General features: G+C 32.9%; 2 protein-coding genes across 3 annotated transcripts; both read right to left on the reverse strand.

The window, feature by feature from the left end:
• Positions 1-1,458: 1,458 nt before the first annotated feature.
• Positions 1,459-3,686, reverse strand: LOC132748505 (uncharacterized). Its single transcript, XM_060738156.1, has 2 exons — positions 3,539-3,686; positions 1,459-2,680 (listed from the first exon to the last, which is right to left on the reverse strand). The coding sequence occupies exons 1-2, from the start codon at positions 3,543-3,545 to the stop codon at positions 2,145-2,147; spliced, it is 543 nt and encodes a 180-aa protein (XP_060594139.1). The 5' UTR covers positions 3,546-3,686; the 3' UTR covers positions 1,459-2,144.
• A 5,168-nt stretch (positions 3,687-8,854) lies between these two features.
• Positions 8,855-21,382, reverse strand: LOC132748506 (uncharacterized). Of its 2 annotated transcripts, none has more exons than XM_060738157.1 (2): positions 21,344-21,382; positions 8,855-10,031 (listed from the first exon to the last, which is right to left on the reverse strand). In XM_060738157.1, exons 1-2 carry the CDS (start codon positions 21,348-21,350, stop codon positions 9,496-9,498), a joined length of 543 nt encoding a protein of 180 aa, XP_060594140.1. In that variant the 5' UTR covers positions 21,351-21,382; the 3' UTR covers positions 8,855-9,495. The 2 variants fall into 2 exon arrangements, with proteins under 2 accessions (XP_060594140.1, XP_060594141.1); XM_060738158.1 differs by lacking the exon at positions 21,344-21,382 and adding an exon at positions 10,974-10,995.
• Between the last annotated feature and the right edge of the window lie 1,776 nt (positions 21,383-23,158).

Genomic DNA, 23,158 nt, shown 5'->3' on the forward strand with positions numbered 1-23,158 from the left:
ACGTTACAAATGGCATATCTTGTACGTGACATATCTTGTATGTGACAAAAAAGCATATCTTGTACATAACAAATGGTGCATCTTGTACATGACAAATGGCGCATCTTGTACATGACAAATAGCATATCAAGTACATGCCCAAGTGCACATCTTGTATATGTGGTATATGGAAAATATGTAGTTTGTGTAAATGACAAATGTGCACATCTTGTACATGACAAATGGCATTTACTGTATGATAAGAACGGCATATTCTAGTACATGACAAATTGCACATCTTGTACATGAGAAATATGGCATATATTGTACATGACAAATGGATCATCTTTTTCATGACAAATGGATCATCTTTTTCATGACAAATCTACTTCTTACAATTGTGGCATTGTTAAAAATCTTGTAAAGCAACGTAAAAAGCAAAATTACATAAAATTTGCAGACTTTTTTCTGCTTTGTGACAAAATGGTATTGTAAACCACGCACCTTTGGACTCCTATGTCTTTCAGTAAATGGCAATTACCTAAATTTGTAATAGAAAATTTCGTAGGACCCTCGTAACAATAAAAGGAAACACAAGGTTGCCCGGGTATTCCAAAACAAATATACACGATACTTAAAATATTATATATGACTGTAAAAAAAGTGAAGTTGAATTCGTGATGTTGAAATCGTGAATTCGTGAAAGAATACATACATGAAGATTAGAGCTAACAAAAACAAACAAACATTTGTAACCGCAAAACGTTACACAATGCTCTGTAGATAAAGCGTTAAGAGCAACAAAAAAAATCATTTCAATAGTTCTTTTTTTCTGACAATTTTAAAAGACACTAGGCGAAAAAGTTTTTTAATTCTAAAAGAAGTATTTTTTTATATTTTCCCAGTTAAAAGATTTGTGAGCGTTTTTGAATATTGTTCAAGTTTAAACCCGATTAAACTGTCGAGATAAGTAAATGATATTACGAAGTTAATTTATTTCCATTACAATTATGTCAATGCAAAAGAATGTTATGCTTAACCAAATACGAATATTTGTTTCTGCTTTTTTTTGTTTTACGATAATATTTCTAAACCATCTATTTTGATTGCTTTATTTGAAAGGAAATGAGTATTACCAGAAAGACACCGTCCGGTAAGGTCAATAGGTAAAGCGTTGGACTGTGAAAAAGGGGCAATTTTAGTTCGATTCCCAGGCGGTGCAGGTCACATTCGCTGTTACTGATCATGAAATCAAATCTTTTCTACGGTTATTCGCACTATACCGCTCATCTGGCATGTACAGAAGTTATCACTTCCTTGCGAAAGTGCTGGCAAATTGTTTGAAGCCGGGCCAAAAACGTTGTGGTGGCTGAACTTTACTCTGGTAAATTCAATTTGCCAAAAAATACCAACACCACCACCACATATTATCAGATAAACTTGTATGAATAAGGATGAAATACTTACAAAAGTAAAGTATAAATATATAAAAATAGCCTTTATTTGCTGCATCTACAAACATTTTATGGTTTTTGTATTACGAGATTTGAAAAAGGTGAAGATAAATGCAAACAGAAAGAAAACATATAACAATATTTGCAGTCTGACAAAGTTCTATACTTGTTGCTGACCAAACTTTCGTCTTAAAGTGACATTATGCCTTTCCAAGTGTAACTTTTGAGGGTACAGTTGAAAGTCGAAATTAGTTTATATTTTACCATATTTGTTTCCAAATTCATATTCTATCCTTATAGTTTTTTGTGGCACACGGAAATGTCTAAAAATATCCTTCAGAATTATCATTGACACTCAGTTGATAAAAAATAGCGGGACAGTCTTTTTATGTTTTAAGGGCATTTTTATGTTTTGTCCCAAATTTTTCTTTTGGTCAATTATAATTAAAACACCATCAAAATAGTAAATCTTTTGAAAAATATTTTTAACTCAACTCAATTTGACAAAGAAAAAATGAGCATAATGTCTTTTTAAGGTAACATCTTTTAAAGAGGTCAATATTAAAATAAATACATGTATCTTATAGCCAGATATTTCAATTTATATTTTGATAAATGAATGTAATAATTTCTAGTTAAACACTACACTTTGTTTAAGTAATTTGTGTAATTCAATTATAACTACTGTTTTTATTCCTTTTAAAATTAACTTTACTTCCTTCCTTTAAAGCCTATTTTGAGGTTGTTGGCTTTCTTTGATCCTCCGGATAGTCTTTTTACCTCATCTTTCACGGCCTGTTTTATTTCATCGATTCTCTTTTGGTCAAAACTTCTTTTCCCAGCAGCCAAATCTTGTGCTACCATTTCAATAGCCCCTGGTACCCATACTGGAATTTCATCATTTAGCTTTGAAAGAAATGGGAAAGCAGCCTCTTGTGCGTAGTAAGCTACTGTTGAACAGTTGTTTGAAATGAATTGGTAGTCTGCCTTCGCCTTGAAGTTTGTCCACCACCGAACAATAGCATTTTGCTCTTCACTTGATACTTTAATCCTGTAGGCATGAGGCTGTCTATTGCCTTCTGCCTTAATATCGTTTTCAAGGGAATCATTGGGCGCAGCTTTTGCTCGAGGATTGGTAGGACCACAGTCTCCTTCAGGCCACCAACTTATATAGGTACCATCACTCAACTGCAAGGAGCTATGGCCGACATAATCTCCAGATGGGCGCCAAACATATACAACAATTTCTGAAATGAATAATGGAAGCTATAACGTGTTTAATTCACTAACTAAAACGTGTCAGTTTTAAAACTAAGATCCATTATAGGTAAAAAACAAAATAGTCACCAAACGTCATTCAGTTTGCCTAATAATTCAAGACTTTGAAATCGTGAATTCATGAAATTGAAATCGTGAATTCATGAAGTTGAAATCGTGAATTTGTGAAGTTGAAAACGTTATTTCACGAAGTTAAATTCGTGAAGAGTTTAAATCGTGAATTCGTGAAGCTGAAATCGTGAATTCGAATTCATGAAGTTGAAATCGTTAATTCACGAAGTAGTTCATGAAGCTGAAATCGTGAATTAGTGAAGTTGAAATCATGAATTTGTAAAGTTAAAATCCTGAATTGACGAAGTTAAATTCGTGAAGTTAAAATCGTGAATTCGTGAAGTTTAAATCGGGAATTAATGAATTCCGTATGTTGAAAACGGGAATTCACGAAGTTAAAACTGTGAATGCATGAAGTTGAAATGGCCCTTCCCGCCTTTCATACTTACTGCGTTAGTTACGCAGTAGAAATACGGTGATGAATACTGCATAATCAGTCATTAATCGCTTACAATATGTAGATTTTTACTTGATTATTTCTACTTTTCATAGAGTCTTAATACTCTTTCTCAGGTTTGTCAAGTTTGTCTTAAAACATTTTTGTTGCTCGGAGGCGTGTAACTTAAAGTATGATTGTCTAAGATGATAATTAAAAAACGAAAGTGAAGTCAAATTGTTAATGTCTAATTAAATGTCTTATTCCTCAGATAATTCACAAAGAATGTTTTTAATTTAAAGATAGAACATCACGAGTAAATATGAATAAAAATCTTTACCAGGCATTTTTCTTGTTCAGTCTGAAAACGTCTTATTGTGAACTGTTCTTAATATTCCCAACTTTCGTTTTCAAATCATTTCTTTTTTATTTCAATGAATTCAAATTTACTTCCTTATTTGGAACAGAAAATAAGTAATAAATCGTTACAAAAATATAACATATCTAACACAACTGAGTTGTGTCATTACCACGTGATATATTGATAAACATGCATTTAAATTACCCATATAAAATTAACGAATCTGTAAATAAATAAATTTAATAGTGAAATTACGTGAAAAATGACATATATTGTACATGAAATATGGCATATGATAAATATGCACATTTTGTAGTTGACAAATGGCATATCTTGTACATGTCATATGGCTTTTCCCCAAGAAAAATGGCACATATTAATCATGATAAATATGCACATTTTGTAGTTGACAAATGGCATATATCGTACATGATAAATGGCATATCTTGAATATGACAAATTTGCACATCTTATATATGACAAAGCTACTTTTAACTGTTGGAATGGTTAAAATCTTGAAAAGAAATGATCCCTCTGAAGCAACTAAACAACAAAATGTAGACTTGGATTGATTTAAGGCTATTCATCAAGACATTTTTGGCTTGTGAAAAAGTGGTTACTGTAAACCACGCAACTTTGAACAACTATATCATTCGGTAAAAGGTAATAACCTTAAGGTTTTGTAAAAGAAACAGGTTTAATGAAATGTAGCGTAAATGAAATCAGAAATAAACGACAAGAAAATTCTGCAGGACCCTCGTTACAATAACAGGAAACACAAGGTGGCCACAAATATGCATGATACTTAAAATATTATATATGACTGTAAGAAAGGAGTGAAGTTGAATTCGAGATGTTAAAATCGTGAATTCGTAAAGTTGAAATCGTGAATTCGTGAAAGAACACGTACATGAAGATTAGTGCCAACAAAAAAACACCAACAAACATTTGTAACGCAAACTTTACCCAATACTCAGTAGATAGAGCGTTAAGTGCAAAAACAAATTTCATTTGAATAGTTCTTCTTTTTTCTGACTATTTTAAAAGACACTGGGTGAAAAAGTTTTTTTTTTATTTCTAAAAAAGTATTTTTTTTCTATATTTTCCCAGTTAAAAAAGGTTTGTGAACGTTTATGAATACTGTCTTTTTAACAGTTTAAACCTGATTAAACTATTGAGATAAGTAAATGATATTACGAAGATAATTTATTTCCAAGGCGATAACAGAGGTCAATATTATTTTTTCAGTACATATCAAATCATATTTACCAGCTAAAAGTCCATATCTGTTATATTATCCTGGCTTCTTATATTTTCGACGGTGTAAGGACATTTCGTGTCGGCAAAAATGTAAAAAGGAAATAAATGCATATTTCATATTTCCATCAACTAAAATTACCTTTTTCCTTTATAATTTGAAAATTTCAATACAAAAACATAACAATTTACCTTTTTACACTAGTTTTATGGAGGCAGCCATTTTGGTTTCTGAGAAAAATGACGTCTTATATTTTCGACGATTTTCATTGGCCGAGGAAATTAAGGTACAGGGTGGTCAAAAAAGTTTTTCACACTGTATATCAGTAAAATACTATCAGTCCAAGAAGAAAGCAACTTATTCCAAACAATGTAGAACAATTTCTGAAAATAATGGTAATGTCCAACAACATAATAAAACGTAAACTGTTGAAGTTTTTTTCTTTTCATTTTTTTTCTTCATTTTTTTTATATAAAATAACTTAACAGATAAGTCTATTGTTCATTAGAGCAAGAAGGGCACAGCAAAGTGTCATTCCTTCTTAGCACTCTAACTGGACTGCAAAACCTCAGGTGAACCCACCCATCACACCTGTCACAACATCCCCAGTTAACGATAGTTAAATATGGCAATTTGTCAATGTCTTTTACATTGTGACGCCTGCAAACAATACACTTGTCAGAATCTAGAATGTCATTTTCCTCAACATCCGAGTCAGTATTAGCAACAACATAGTCTTTTGACTTTTTTTGTTTGGAATACCAGATGTACTAGCAACAGAGGTGTTGATACGCTTTGACTTATTTGACTTTTGGTCTAACTGCATCAAACACTTGGTCTTCAGTCACCGCTAATCCTCCAACAACCTTACTTAAAGTCTTTCTTGTCTTAGCAAGTGGAACATTTTGCAAAACTTTACTACCTCTATTTTCTAGAAATGACCTAGCATCTGATGCAATTGATACCTCATCTTGGCCTTTTTTACTACCATCAACAATTTTAGATGAATTAGTGATTTCAGTTTGAAAACTCAAAGAATATGCAATAGAAGCTCACTTACAACATCAGAGTTAAATGGGTAAAATCCACAGCGTTTGAAGGCAGACTGTATATTGACAGGTGTGAGGTTTGCTGGGTATACTTTGCTTGCTATTTTACCAACTTCATAGTGCGTAACTATACGACCACCAGATTCTCTCAGGTATTGATGACACGCTGAATTCCATCCTACCTCAAAAGGTGCAAAACATGAAACATCCATAGGTTGTAATAGATGTGAACAATGTGGTGGAAGTACGAAAAGAATGATGTGTTGTGATCTTGCCCACTCAATAAGACCTAGAGTAGACTTTTATGACCATCATACAACACCAGAACTTGGGTTTCTTTAGTGCGACTTGGCAGTAATGGCTCTAAATGCTGAATCATGAAATTAGTAAATATTTCTGTATTTGACCACCCTGACTCTGAGACATCACCTTGAGACCCTGCTGTAGCGCCTTCCAATAAAGCTGGCAACATTCTTGCTCCAGGAAAAACAAAATATGCGGAATCTGGTGTCTTAAACCTATATCTGCCATAGTTTTTAAATGTTCAGTTAAGAAAGTTTCCTGCTCTTGACTAAATATAGTTTGGGGACCTGATTTTTACAGTGTCAATATCAACTCTCCCCTTAACTCTATCTTTAAGGGTTGTGACAGGCACACTAAACCTTTTGGCAACTCTCTCTACAGGCAATCCTTCTTCTATTACTGTCCTGTAAGCTTCATTCAGATCACTTGCTGTGTAGGACCTATACTTGCCCCGGATGGGAGTCTTAATCTGAAAAAAAAATGAAGAAGAAATTAATTTAGTAGTCTGAACCCTAAGCATACATTGTGTAATCAATGAACTTTTGGGAACACCCTGTACATAAAATTTGACATATCACGTGACCTTTGGGAGAATTGATGATCATAGCAGACGTATGGAAACACATTTAATTTTTTAGGCAATAATATTTATATTATTGTGTTTCTTACCAACAGATTTTTAGGAAATAAGAAAATACACGTGTTTGACCATTATAAACGTTGTGATAAAAGGTTTACCTGTCTAATTTCCATGTTATGTTACTTTGACATTTTAGCGGCATCCAGCATCATTTTGTTTACATTCGGAAGGTGTGGAGTTAAAACATTCTCGCGAGATCATAACATATTCGGATAGAAATGGCTACCGTCGAAAATATAAGAACGTCGAAAATATAATACGCCAAAAAAAAAATTATAAATATCATTCAAATGGCTAATCAAATCTGTCATTGCATACGACGGAAAACAAAAATTTAAAATTTCAGTTTGTCTACTTTTTTCCATAATTTGGCATGCTAATTCGTAATGTTCTTAAAATGTAAAGACGGTAACTAAAATAGACTTATGTGACTCTAATTTACGAGTCACACAGAAGAATAACAACGAACTTGGCTTGACGTCTCGTCATAGTCTCGCGTCTTTCGGGGATTTCCAGAAAATCTATTTTTAGAATAAAAACCGGTGACTATACTCTGAAGATCTATTTTTAGGAAAACAAAACAGTGAATATACTCTGATATTGAACTGTTACTTTTACAAAAATTTGCTTGTTAGCAGGGAAAGGCATTTCAAAGCTATTTATTGATTATATAATAATATACAAATATTAACTTTTTAGCTTGTGAATATGATAATAAAAAGTTCAGATCTGTTTTATGATATAATTTATAAATATCTTTTATGGCTTATCAAATCTGTCATTGCGTACGACGGAAATCGAAAATTTTAAATTTCAGTTTATCTACTTTTTCCATAATTTACGCCCTGTCTTTTAAACGGGTGCATTGGCATGCTTATTCGTAATGTTCTTAAAATGTAAAGACGGTAACTAAAATAGATTAATTTGACTCTTATTTACGAGTCACTCAAACTTTTTTCCCAGAAGAATAACAACGAACTTGGCGTGAAGTCACGTCATAGTCTCGCGTCTTTCGAGGAATTTTCAGAAAATCTATTTTTAGAAGAAAAACAGGTGAATTTACTCTGATATTGACTTGTTATTTTTTACATAAATTTGCTTGTAAGCAGGGAAAGGCATTTCAAAGCTATTTATTGATTATATAATAATAGTATTTATTCAATGCAAAAGAAAGGTATGCTAAATCAAATATAAATATTTGTTGCTACTTTTTTGTCATATTTCTAAACCATCTATTTTGATTACTTTATTTGAAAGAAAATGAGTATTACCAGAAAGACATCGTCCAGTGAGCTCAATAGGTAAAGCGTTGGACTGTGAAAAAGGCGATTTTAGTTCGATTCCCGGACGGTTCAGATCAAATTTGCTGTGACTGATCATGAAATCAAATCTTTTCTACGGTTATTCGCACTATACCGCTCATCTGACATGTACAGAAGTTATCAATTCATTGCGAAAGTGCTGGTATATTGTTTGAAAGTCGGCCCAGGAACGTTGTAGTGGCTGAACTGTACTCTGTTAGATTCAATGTGCAAAATATGATAAACAAGACCAACAAGGAAAGGCGGCGTTCAATGAACGCAACCCCCACACGACCCAGCAACAAGAACCAGTGGCAAGGAGCCCAGGTGATCCCAAACAAAAATAGGACAGGGCTCATGGTAAAGCACGGACAGGCTAATCACTTAAATGATAAATAATTTGTAACCGACAAGGAATTCAAAGAAAACAAGTAAATGATTGTATAATAGGAAATAATTTGTAACTGATAAGGAATTCAAAATAAAAGATTGAATAATAGGCCCACAAAGTCAAAGGCACAGGGGAAGGGGACAGGAGACCCGGGACGGGGGGGGGGGGGCAAATCAAAGAAATAATACTAGGGGCAAAGAGGAAGATACATACCGTAGACGAGAAAACAAGGGACTCAAGCAAAAGTGTCACCAAAACAACATAGACATACACCTGAGGAACACACAGGACCACCACGTATTACCAGATAAACTTGTATAAATTAGGATGAAATACAAACAAAAGGAAAGAACTAATATATAAAAATAGCCTTTATTTGCTGCACCTTTAAACATTTTCTGGTATATGTATTACGATATTTGAAATAAGTGAAGATAAATGCACACAGAAAGAAAACAATATTTGCAGTCTGACAAAGTTCTATATTTGTTGCTGACCAACTTTCGTCTTAAATTGACATTATGCCTTTCCAAGTGTAAATATTGAGGGTACAAGAGAAAGTCGAAATAAGTTTATATTTGACCATATTTGTTTCCAAATTCATATTCTATCCTTATATTTATTTAGTGGCACACTGAAATTTCTAAAAATATCATTCGGAATTATCTATGTTTTGTGTTAAAGGCATGTTTATATTTTGTGCCAAACATTTCTTATTATCAATTATTATTCAAACACCATCAAAATAGTAAATCTTTTGAAAAATACTTCTAATTTAACTCAATTTGACAAAGAAAAAAATGAGCATAATGTCGTTTTAAGGTTATACCTTTTAAGAGGTCAAGATTAAAATAAATACATGTATCTTGTAGCCAGCTATTAAAGTTTATATTTGATAAATAAAATGTAATCATTTCTAGTTAAACAATACTCTTTTTCAGTATTGGTGTAATTCAAATATAATTACTGATATTTTATAATGTTCAAATTAACTTTACTTCCTCCCTTTGTAGCCAACTTTGAAACTGTTGGCATTCTTTTTTCCTCCTGAGATTCGTTTTACCTCATCTCCCACGGCCTTTTTGATTTCATCGATTCTCTTTTGGTCAAAACTTCTTTTCCCAGCAGCCAAATCTTGTGCTACCATTTCAATAGCCCCTGGTACCCATACTGGAATTTCATCATTTAGCTTCGAGAGAAACGGGAAAGCAGCCTCTTGTGCGTAGTAGGCTACTGTTGAACAGTTGTTTGAAATGAATTGGTAGTCTGCCTTTGCCTTGAAGTTTGTCCACCACCGAACTATAGCATTTTGCTCTTCACTTGATATTTTAATCCTGTAGGCATGAGGCTGTCTATTGCCTTCTGCCTCAATATCGTTTTCAAGTGAATCATTGGGCGCAGCTTTTGATCGAGGATTGGTAGGACCACACTCTTTTTCAGGCCACCAACTGATATATGTACCATCATTCAATTGCAAGGAGCTATGGCCGACATAATCTCCAGATGGGCGCCAAACATATACTACAATTTCTGAAATGAATAATGGAAGCTATAACGTGTTTAATTCACTAATTAAAAAGTGTCAGTTTAACAACTAAGATCCATTATAGGTAAATAACAAAACACCATTTCTTTTCTACTGCTAGTTCATTGGTCATTCAGTTTTCGTAATAATTCATGAAGTTGAAATCGTGAATTCGTGAAGTTGAAATAGTGAATTCATGAAGTTGAAATCTTGAATTCACAAAGTTAAATTCGTGAAGTTCTAATCGTGAATTCGAGAAATTCGAATAGTGAATTCAAGAAGTTGAAATCGTGAATTCGTTATCTCACTAAGTTAAATTCGTGAAGTTTAAATCGTGAATTCGTGAAGTTGAAATCGTGAATTCGAATTCATGAAGTTGAAATCGTTAATTCACGAAGTTGAATTCATGAAGTTGAAATCGTGAATTATTGAAGTTGAAATCATGAATTTGTGAAGTTGAAATCATGAATTGACGCAATTAAATTCGTGAAGTTAAAATCGTGAAATCGTGAAGTTAAAATCGGGAATTCATGAATACCGTATGTTGAAAACGGGTATTCATGAAGTTAAAACTGTGAATTCATGAAGTTGAAATGGCCCTTACCGCCTTTCGTACTTAATGCGTTAGTTACGCAGTAGAAATACGGTGATGAATACTGCATAATTAGTCATTAATCGCTTACAATATTTAATTTTTTACTTGATTATTTCTACTTTTCACAGAGTCTTAATCCTCTTTCTTAGGTTTGTCAAGTTTGTCTTAAAATATTTTTGTTACCCGGAGGCGTGCAACTTAAAGTATGATTGTCTAAGATGATAATTAAAAAACGAAAGTGAAGTCAAATTGTTAATGTCTAATTAAATGTCTTATTCCTCAGATAATACACAAAGAATGTTTTTAATTTATAGATAGTGCATTACGAGTAAATATGAATAAAATTCTTTACCAGGCATTTTCTTGTTCAGTCTGAAAACGTCTTATATTTGTGAACTGTTCTTAACAATCCCAACTTTCGTTTTTAAATCATTTCTTTTTTATTTCAAGGAATTCAAATTTACTTCCTTATTTGGAACAGAAAATAATAAATCGTGACAAAAATATAACATATCTAACACAATTGAGTTGTATCATTACCACGTGATATATTGATAAACATGCGTTTAAATTACCCATATAAAATTAACGAATCTGTAAATAAATAAATTTAATAGTGAAATTACTGAAAGTTATAATATTGAACATTGCTTTGGTGCTTTGATGAAAGGGTTTAAAAATAGAAACCTTACACTTTATTTCTTTTAAATATTTTTAAATCAAAACATGTGTAGTGAGTACTCATGTACTTTAGATACACTATAAATGTTTTTTGTTTTGACCGCATATTGTCACTAGAATGTAGCTAAGCGTAAAATTGTAGTTTCCGTGCATGCTGAACGATGTCAGATAGACAGTGATGTAAGGCACTATACATGTGTTCAGTAGCAATTTAGTGTTATTCACACCAAAGGTTGATAGCTTTCACAATGCCACGTTTATAGTGGGGGGAAAAAGGGGAATCAAGCAATTTGGGAAAACCTTTCCCGGGTTGGGGATTCCCGTTGGGTTGAAAGTGAGTAGAACGTTTAACTGCTGTCGCAAACAAAGTTCATGAAATTTTTTAAGACCCCTTTTAGGGTTTTAAGGTGGGTGTGCGCTTTTTCGTTAAGGCCCGGTTGGGGGAAGGGGAAACCCTTTCCCCCAAAAGGGGCCCACCGTGGGAATTTGGTTTTTTACTCAATTACGTGACAAAGGGTTTAGACCCGGGGGTCCCGGGCCCCCCGCCCGCTTTAACGTAACCCGCATTGGTTTCGGGGGCACAACAAAACCCGATTAGAAACGGGAACGCCCAAATACAGGGCGGTATTCTCACTATAAACGGGGACCGTAAGACCCGTAAATTTGGGTGGGCACGCGTGCGCACCGTCTCTGGCGGCGACGAGACTGGAATATTGTCCTGTTTTCAGACAAGTCTCGTTACAATATCAGTCATGCCGACGGCCGTGTAAGAATATTTCGTCGAAAGGGCGAAATATTTGCATCTGTCTGTGTTACACAGCGTGATCGTTTCGGTGGTGGAAGCGTGTTGATATAGGGCGGAATAATGGGTGGACAAAAGACCCGGCTTATTGTTATACACGGCAACTTAAACGCAGAGAGACACATCAACGAAGTCTTGAATGCAGAGGCTATTCCGTTTATGCAATGAAACGGTTCCGTTGTGTTTCAACAAGACAACGCCCGTCCTCACACGGCGAGGATAACTCTCGCTCGCTTAGCTGCAAACAACGTAAATACCATGCGATGGCCAGCAATGTCTCCAGATATGAATCCGATAGAACATATCTGGGATGTGCTTGGCAGAAATGTGCGACGACATCACGCCTCACAGAATATCCTCCAACTGACACATGCATTGATAGCGGACTGGAACAATCTTCCAAATAACCTTGTTCAACGTTTCGTCAATTCCATGCGTCGACGCGTTGACGCACTACTTAGAGCCAGAGATAGCCCAACCGATATTGAATTAATGAAAAAATTGCATACATTTTAAAACTGTTACTTAAATGGTTAAAACCTATCTGCACGTAGTCAAAACGTTATAGCCACAAAACTGATAAATCGAATTTTACCCTTTCCTTAGAACTAGCGTAATTTAACAAACTTAAGCATAATTAATAAACAACAAAATGCATATCAATGTTGTGCATGTATCTCTTTTTCATGCCCAACATTCGTTTTTACATTTCCTTAATCGATTTCCTGAAAATAATAATAAAATATACACTGTCATGTTGAGTGCATTTTATAGTCCCGGTAAAATTATTGTTTTTAGCATAGAATGTCTCTGTTGTTAAACCCATATTTAACAAGGGGTTTAACCGTTTAGCATTGATTTCGTGCATGCTCCTTAACATATCATTTTCATAAAGATACTTAGAGTATTCTTTTTCAAAATAAAATCAAAAAGTTTGTGAACAGATACATTGCTTTTTACACGTCACATTAAGCTTAAAAAACGAACTTTTTGTATATTTTATTATGTATAATAATTATGTACGTTTATTAATGGCTTTTCCATAGCCTATTGAATACAGAAAATTTGAACCTTAAAAACTCAAATTGCTACAGACAACTTTAGAAATAGGAAATCCTTCGAGCGAAGTAATAATAAAAGCAACAAACAAACAATATTACAACAAAAACAACAACAACAAAAAGTACATAAAATCACTCCTTATAATACTGCAGACTCGCTTTTATTGAAACTTATCATGAGTGCAACATCCCGCATGCGCCCTATCACCGGTTAAGCGGTATTTAATCCTCAACACTATTGTCACTTTAACTAGCGAGAAGACGCCTCTGTTTTGTCTAGAAAACCTAAAATTTGAAACAACAACATCAGCAAAATGTACGCAGTTTTCTTCAGTTATATTGGATCGCTTGTTGAAGTGATTTTTGCATCTAGGCATGTCATTTTGCGATTCTATATGAGAACTGTATAGAAGAATGAGTTTAAGTGATCCTAATTCAGATACGTTGGCACAATGGGTGGCCAATGAAAGTTGAAGTGATTGAAGTGAAGGCTATTCTACAAGAGCACTATTAATGAGAAACAGTAAATCCGTAATGGGTGGTAAGTAGTACATTATGCACTTGACAAATGGCACATTTTGTACATGATAAATGGTTTATCTTCTACGTGACAAATGACACATATTATACATTTTAAATATGAATATTTTGAACTTCGCAAATTGCATATTTTGTACGTGAAAAAATGGCATATCTTGTACATGTCATATGGCTTTTCCCCGAGAAAAATGGCACATATTAATCATGATAAATATGCACATTTTGTAGTTGACAAATGGCATATATTGTACATGATAAATGGCATATCTTGAATTTGACAAATTTGCACATCTGAAACATCACAAAGCTACTTTTAACTGTGGCAATGGTTGAAATCTTGAAAAGAAATGATCCATCTGAAGCAACTAAATAGCAAAATGTAGACTGGGATTGAGTTAAGGCTATACATCAAAACATTTTTGGCTTGTGAAAAAGTAGTTACTGTAAACCACGCAACTTTGGACAACTGAATCATTCGGTAAAAGGTAATAACCTTAAGGTTTTGTAAAAGAAACAGGTTTAATGAAATTTAGCGTAAATGAAATCAGAAATAAACGACAAGAAAATTCTGCAGGACCCTCGTTAAAATAAATGGGAACACAAGGTTGTCCGGATATTTCTATACATATATACACAATTTTTTTAAAATTTTATATATGACTGTATGTAAAGAGTGGGTTTGAATTCGTGTCGTGAAAATCGTGAATTCGTTAAGTTGAAATCGTAACTTTAAAAGAACACGTACATGAAGAGCAGTGGCAACAAAAAACCCATTTCTAATCGCAAACGTTACCCAATGTTCAATAGATGAAGTGTAAAGTGCAATAACAAATTCCATTAGAATATTCCATTTTTTCCTAACTATTTTTAAAGGCACTAGATGTTAATATTTTTGTCGAGCCCGTTTGCGTTGAGCCCGACTTAGTCGTCACTTTTGGCGTATTTTTCGGTGTGTATGATCGTCCGTTCGTCAGTCCTTCGGTCTATTCGTCCGGATTTGTTTGGTCTATATCTGGTCTATATCTTGTAACTTCTACATGAATAGTGAGACTGAGTGTCGCGCGAAAAAGTCACGTGTCTGTGGCAAAGGTCATATAACAAATTGAAACATCATTTGCGAGTATAACTTCTATATATATGCATGGAATTTAATATTATTTTCTCCATGTTCATGTGAGTTGTCTTGCGCAAAATGTAGGTCAAGGTCACAAGAGGTCAAATGTTTCAAAATATAAGCATTTGTTTGTTGAAACTGTCTATTGCTTATTCTTTGAAGTATTATGCTTAGTGGTCAGAGGATATTTGTTGGCCCTCTCGTGGTGAGCTCGATAAAGAGTTGTCAATCTGACTATTTGTTGTTTGTGTGTGCATGCGTGCATCAGAGCTTGTCCATGCCATAACTTCTTCGTGTATGGAAGAATTTTAAAATAACATGAATTGATTTTTTTGGTGCAAATATTCATTATGACACTTCGTGTCATGAACCAGGTCACCGGACCAGAGGTCAAGGTCAGCTAAGATGATGCAATGTCAAAACTTTCCTTGAGTATACAGAGAATGTGTTTCGCACATCTCATCTATGTATAAATCTTTCCCCTTGATCTGAAGCTTATAGGTTCAGGTATGAACTAAGACGAGCGCGCTCGACATTCTGGTCGTGGGTATGTCTTGTTTATTTCAAAAAGAAAATTTTAAAAATATTTCAATTGAGTTCAAAGCTTTGAACGTTTATGGATACTGTCCAAGTTTTGAGGATGTACAGAACATATACAGAGGTTTTCAGTTCCTTGCGAAAGTGAAGGCAATTTGTACGGGTAAACTGCTTAACAGCTTACCCAGGTACAATGAGGTGACTGAACTGTGCTCTGGTTAATTCAATGTGTGAAAACTACCAACACCACCACCACACCACTTCCAACTATTATCAGATAAACTTGTGCACTGCATACTTTTAGAATAAATTGCTACTTATACATATAGACGAATGTCTGTTTAGATCTGCGCAGTTGTTGAAATGAAAGGGGAAGCATAACCACACGAAAATTTCTTTACGTCGTACTAGTAGTACTCGTTTATTCTATAACATGACGGGTACCGTTAGTCAATGTCATATTGTGCCAGGAATCCGACACCATGTATTTTATTTATATAAAGACAGTGCTGACCCGCTCGCAATGGTTTTTACATTGATGATTTTATCCCAATTAAACGATATCGTAACTTTTAATAAGCAAATGTCAAACAATAAAAAATCAAATTTGAGCATAAACATATAGTATACATGTATACGAGTATAAGTCTTTAAAGGCATCAGACCCATTACCAAATCTAACCAAAATCAAATAAAACACAGAAAAATTACATGGCTTTTCTGTATGAAAGGCGGCTTTTAAAGTTTTCGAAGCCGCACAGCACTATCCAAATCATTTCAAAGACAAAATAGAAAATTTTAAAATATATACATTTAAAGTTCTTCAAAACTTATTTCTTAGTTTCTAAAAGTAAACAAACGTATAGATTGAAAAATTCAGATGTGTCATGACAATTCAATGCATTACCAATGCGTTTTGTTCCATGTGAAACAGTTACCCTTTAGATTTACCTTTGCTATTACAGATGCATGATCTAGTTTTAATATTAAATTTCGGGAAACTACAGACAGTTGAACAGTCCATGATTTGTATACGGAGATAAGAGAACATTGTCTTTCCATTAGAGAAAAATGTAAATAAAATGTTCTGCAACAAAGCAAGAAATCTTAAATTGGTCCTTAAGTGTAAAGTGATGAAAGTGAAATTTTTAAAATTAAATTTTGGTTTTTTTTGACGATCGAAAAATTTAAACGATTTCTGCAAATGAAGCGTTTTTTTAAAGTTTAAAAAGTACTGCTTTTAGCCGAATAAAAATTTTAAAAGTTGGTTTTTTTTTTTGAAAAAAATTAAAATTATATTTTATGGTATTTTAATTTTTAAAAAGGCGAAAATATATGCACACAGAAGAACCCCAATAAACATATAATTTGCAGTCTTACAAATCTTTTAACTTTTTGCCCATAAACTTTAAAAAAATCTTTCAAGTATGTCCCCCAAGTGTAAATATTTTAAAGGTCGGAATAAGTTTATATCTAAAAGATAATTGTTAAATTTGTCCAATTTATATTCAATCCCTTTAAAAATTTGTAACCCCCGAAATTTTCTAAAAAAATTCATCAGATTTTCAGTTACGCTCAGTTGATAAAAAAACGGGACAAACTTTTAGCAGTTTTATATTTTGTCCCAAAAAAATTTTTTATTGATTATTAAAATTTAAAAATTTTGTAATTTTTCAAATTTTAAATTTTTTTTTAAATAGTATGGTCCTGTTTTGGGATACATTTAAATAAAATCATTTAAAAAGAACTTTCGTAAAATTTATTGTGAAACTACATAATAAGATTGAATGAAAAATATTGTAAATTGCTTTGATGTTTTAATTAAACGTTTTAAAGCAATTAATAATGAAATATGTTTTCCTAAAATTTATAAACGGTAAATTTATGTTGTTTCCACAAACTAATGATTGATTCTCAAAAGCTTTTTTTATCGTTGAATGTCTTTGTTATTTAACACACATTGTGAGAAAAAAGTTCCTGCACAAGTTAACATGGTGCTGCTTTAACAAGGGATTTAAACGTTTAACATTGATTTTGTGCACGCTCCATTTATTCTTTCTATTCTATACCCCTCTTTATCAAAACACTGATCACATGCACGCAGTGTTCCATTAAACAATTAATATTCAGTTGCTTTATTTTGTTCTAACGAATATCCAATTTGTCATAACAAGTCATAATAATACATGTCATAATATATAAAAAGTGTATATAATGTTCCAGTTGTATTTCTTGCATCACATACGCATAAAATGTTAAAATGAATACACACACAATAAATAATAATTGATATCAAGTTTCAGAGTATAAGAGAAAAGTCATTTTAATAAAATCAAACATTTTCAGTGTCACCAATTATATATTGATCACAGTTGTACAAAGTTAGAAGCGTTGTGTACCTTTTAATGTTAAGAGCAATTATGTGTGTAATTCACTTTGCATCACATACATCCAAAAAAGTCCAAACAATCCTGTATTTTTTTAGCTCGAGCGTCGGCGTCGTCGTCTGCGTCGGCGTAACCACTTATGTTAAAGTTTTTTAATACCTCAAATATTTTCAAAGTCCATTGTCATATTGCTCTGAAACTTTGCACACTTGTTCACCATTATGACCCCAACCTGTAGACAGGAGGAGGTAACTGTATCAATCATTTTGACAAAATTATGCCCCTTTTCGGCTTAGAATTTACATTAAAGTTTTTGTAATACCTCAAATATTTTCAAAGTCCATTGACATATGGCTTTGAAACTTTGCACACTTGTTCACCATCATAACCCCAACCTGTACACAGGATTGTATCAACCACTTTGACAGAATTATGCCCCTTTTTCGACTTAGAATTTACGTTCAGGTTTTTGTAATACCTCAAATATTTTAATAACAAAGCTTTTTTACTAACAAGCACAAAGAATAGTCGAGCGTTGCTGTCCTACCGACAGCTCTTGTTTAACTTCTTTTAAACGCAGTTCAGGAATATGCATGTAGACATAGATTTTGCATGGCATTTTAGATTTTTAGAAATTAATCATTAACATAATAGAAAATATAGCCAGCACTTCCTAAGTCTGACCAGATTCTATACTATCTTATTGGCTGGCCAACTTCGCAGCGCTATCTCGAATATCTAAAATCAGTAATTGAGTATTTAAAAACTAGAATCTGAATCTTGGCAAATTCTTTTAATAATTGAAGGAGGTTGAGAGTGTTCAAATATAGGACAGCCAACAAAATTATCTAAGCAATGCTCATCATTTGAGCCGCGTCACGAAAAAATAAAATAATGGGTTTGCGACCAGCATGGATCCAGACCAGCCTGCGCCTCCGCGCAGTCTGATCAGGATCAATGCTGTTCGCTATCAGTTTCTCTACTTTTAATAGGGTTTGTAAGCGAACAGCATGAACCCTGATCAGACTGCGCGGATGCGCAGGTTGGTCTGGATCCATGCTGGTCGCAAACCCACTATGTTGGTATTGTCATGACGCGGCTCATTTTAATATTCACACGATACCCGTGTCGTATACATAACTTTTCAGAGTTTAAGAATATACACATTAAGTTTATAACTATTTCTTTAATTCCACCCACTGTAAGTAAACGCTCAATGTACAATCTACTCAATGCTACGAATATTCAGTCTATACGAACACGAACAACACTTTATCAAAATACTTTTCTGTCAACTGCCCTGATTAAATGGAACGCCCTTCCTAGTGAAGCATAAAATTCACGATCACTGCGCTCTTTCAAATCCCAATTGAGAAGAAAAAGCTCAAAATGTCTGATTTATTTCTATATCTCCTTTTTGTCATTGTTGCATAGTGGAGAATTATAGCCACGTTTCCTTAGTAAAACGCTATGTTGACAGCTGTATGGGGCCTGTCTACTTAACACTACACGTTTATTTATTATTTGTTCAGCAACTATCAAAACTTTGTTAAATGGAGACCCAAACATTGGCGATGATGCAAACAGAAGACTGTTTTAACCGTTCATACCTATATCCGAGAAAGCAGGACGTTGTCTTGATCATATTCACATTTACTCACATCAACTGTATGGTTCCTATTCAAATTGTCGAACTATCCGAATGATCCACATTTTAGTTGTTTCTTCTTTTCTGAAAGTTTCTCCCATATCATATTCCTCTTTGTCTAAATTTAAGTTCTTTTTCTTTAATGCTATTTAACAAAATAATGCGGCTTTGTGCTTTAAGTTTTTTTATTTGTTTATAAATTTTGCATTAGAGTTTTTTTTAATCAAGCCATGTGACTTGAACGAAAAGTTTTTTTTCCTAAGACTGCCTGGTTTATTTATTTTGAGGACATTTACAGAAAGATGAATGAAAAACTCAAAACGAAGAATTAAAAATTTTGCCTGTATCTCCCTTTAATGTAAGAAACAATCTTGACTTTAATTGCTTAAAATATGGATGTAAAATCAGATACATTTCACGAAAGTCACATATACTGTCACACCGTATTTTATGCATTGTAGGAAACCTTTATAAGCTTAGCTTTCGAACCAAATCCTTTACAACAATTCATGTTTGTATTGTGTTTATTAATACTTTGTATTTATTGTGTATATATACTGTGAAGTTGTTTGATATAAACTATGTTTAAAGTAACTATTTCCTTTGTTTAAGACTGATTAAAGTCAGATAAAGCGTTTTTAATATTTATTGTTAAATATTCGATAAGAATCTTTTTTTCATAAAAACATCAATTTAATCAATGCTCTCTTCTTGTATTTTTTTACTTAATTATAACTACTGTCCTTTTACTTTTGTAGATTTAAATTATAATACACCACCTTGAAGCTGCTACTATTCCTACTTTCATTGACTCAGTAGCTGTTATTCTTATAACCTCATCTGCAGCGACTTTTTTAATTTCATTCAGTCTCCGTTGACCGAAATCCCTTTCCCCAGAAGCCAAATCTTGAGCTACCATTTCTATAGCCGCTGGTACCCATACTGGAATTTCATCATTTAGCCTTGAGAGAAACGGAAAGGCAGCCTCTTGTGCATAGAAGACAACAGTTGAACAGTTGTTTGTCACGAAGTTGTAATCTGCCATCGCCTTGAAATGTGTCCACCACCTAACGTAACATTTTGCTCGTCTCTTGACACGTTGATCTTGTATACATTAGGCTGTCTATCGCCTTCTGCAACAATATCGTTTACAAGTGAATCATTTGGCAAAGCTTTTACCCTAGGATTGGCAGCAGTACATGGCGTTTCAGGCCACCAACTGATGTAGGTACCATCACTCAATTGCAAGGAGCTATGTCCAACAAGTCCTCTATATGGGCGCCAAATGTATACAACAATTACTGTAAAAATGAATTTTACCATAAAAATTGGAATCGATTATGTTATTTTTTACTTACTAAAAAGTATTATTTCTACAATAAAGGTTCCATGAACTGTAAAAACAAACAACATCAAGATTTTGACTGCTAATTTATCGATCGATCAATAGTCAATTTGTTCAATGAATAGCATATATTTTCTCAAATTTTGATTATTTGATGATTTTGATTTAAAGCAGCATGCTTCCAGATTCATTTAAATGTTCATGAAAATTTTTAAAATATATTTAAATGTAAATTATAAGTGAAAAAAAAAATTAACGGCATTTACAATCCACGTACACTTCCAGAAAGAGGTCAAAAAAGGTCCCTTACTGCGACGTATGATGGGGAATTTTCAAAAATAAGTTACTAAATAAGTCGCATTATTACTTGAATATTTTTACTTTCGTAAAGTATTAGTACTCTCAGGTTTGATTTTCTTGAAATATTTGGCTTTCAGCTTTTAGTTTAATTGTCTAAGTTGCTAATTAAGAAAAACGAGAATGAATAATAAGAAATATCAGATGAATTGTCAATGTGTAATAGAATGTCTCAAACTTTAGATAATACAAAAAGAAGTTTTTTCTTTAATATAGTTAACCACGTTTGAATATGAACAAAAATATTTACCAGGCATTTTTGTTGTTCAGTCTGAAAACGTTTAATTGTTACTGTTATCTTAATAATCCCAACTTTAGTTTTAAATTTATTTGCCTTTTTGAATTTCAAATTTTTTTTATTTAATTTCCTTATTCAAACTGTTTAAAAACAATTATTCTTTTAAATTTACACAATGCGCACTTCTTAATGAGGAAATTAACTTTTATGTGTGGATACTAAAAGGTTTTTGTTTCACTTAAACATGTTTGTTGTATCGTCATACACATTAAATACTTATTTGTTTATTTTAATCATATTGTATTAAGTACATAAACATATACATATTTTTTCACAATAAACACATCATAATTACATTATATTTAATATACAAAAGGTTTGGGCCTATAACAACATTATCAAGGCCCCTCCTCTAAAAAGCCTGTAATGTTGTTTGTTTTTTAAACAAAGACATAATTATAATGTAAAGTATGCCTTAATGAATTTGAATATGAGATAATGAAATATTTATTACAGAAAATTTCAGAAAAAACTTTATAAGTTTCCTTGTATATAGATAACCATTATAGATAGCCGACTATTCCCAACAGCGGTTTTTTATAATCATGATAATGGATTTTGACAGTTGACAACAGTCTTATCAATTTGTATAGTCTTATAAAAACAAAGTAAAAAAAGAAAAGCAAATTTTGTAAAACTTTCTTAACCTTTTCATTTCTTTAATAAAATGATGCACATGTAAAAATAAAAGCATGTTTTGAGAATCATTTGACGTTTTTATACCAAAGGTAACTTTTGTGTACTGAGAGGGTGAATTTCATTCGTATATATAAAAAAGATCTAGTACTTGATCACTATATTTTTGGCATTGGAATGAAAACTGTTCAGCGTTTATATCAAAGCACCGCATTGACAAGCCGGATTTTGAATAATATGATTGTTATATAAGGCTAAATTTAAACCTCTGCAATTATTCCTAAGGTGTGTATGATGTGCTGTCGGTGAACGCTCACCGTATTTAAAGAAATACTGAACAATGGGCGGTTTATACATTTCTTTTAAGTTTTCCCTTAATGTTTGCTTAAGTGTCAAATTCTCTAACATCTATTGATAATTCATTCCAAAGCTGTATTGAAAACCCCGGAAGACAATGCTACAAAAAGTCCATCAACATACATCCTTAACTGTAAATAATTTCCTCTTTTGATTTTAGATTTCTGGAATGAATGAATACTTGCTTTTGAAAAGGAAGTGGAAAATTTTCTCGTTGTCGAAATATGAAAAGGACACGATTTGGAACCCCAAAACAAAAAGGAAAAAAATTTTCTGTGTAAGAACTAAAAAACTGGATAGGGTAGACAAAGAATCTATTTTTTTTCCCTCAAAACTGTAAAAACAAATTCAGCCTATTCTCATTTGAAATTATTTGCTTTTATTTTTCTTTTCAGATCACGTTTTCATAAAAGATTGTTATATAAAACGGTCAGTAAAAAAGGACAACACATGTTTTTTAAAACTATTTGGGGGAGTAAAATTGTTTCAGAGGCTAAATGGAATATCAACCTTTTTATTTTTTGTTCCCAGCAAAATTTAAAATTTTGGAATTTCGGGGCTAGAACAAAAAATCCAACAAAATATCCGACTAGGATACTCAATATACAAACAACACTACCAACACAGACTGGCAAGTAAGTTTTCTTGTGTTCATTTAGCATGATGAACAGCTTGCCCGATTAAGAGAAATACCCGAGGTAACTAGTGTTTTAAGGTCAGCAATGCCTACATATATTATTTTTAATGTCCTATCCCTTCCCTGCCTTGGAAATG

This window comes from Ruditapes philippinarum, unplaced genomic scaffold (genome assembly GCF_026571515.1).
Source record: "Ruditapes philippinarum isolate M1 unplaced genomic scaffold, ASM2657151v2 ctg4064_1_1_1_1, whole genome shotgun sequence".
NCBI lineage: Eukaryota > Metazoa > Mollusca > Bivalvia > Venerida > Veneridae > Ruditapes > Ruditapes philippinarum.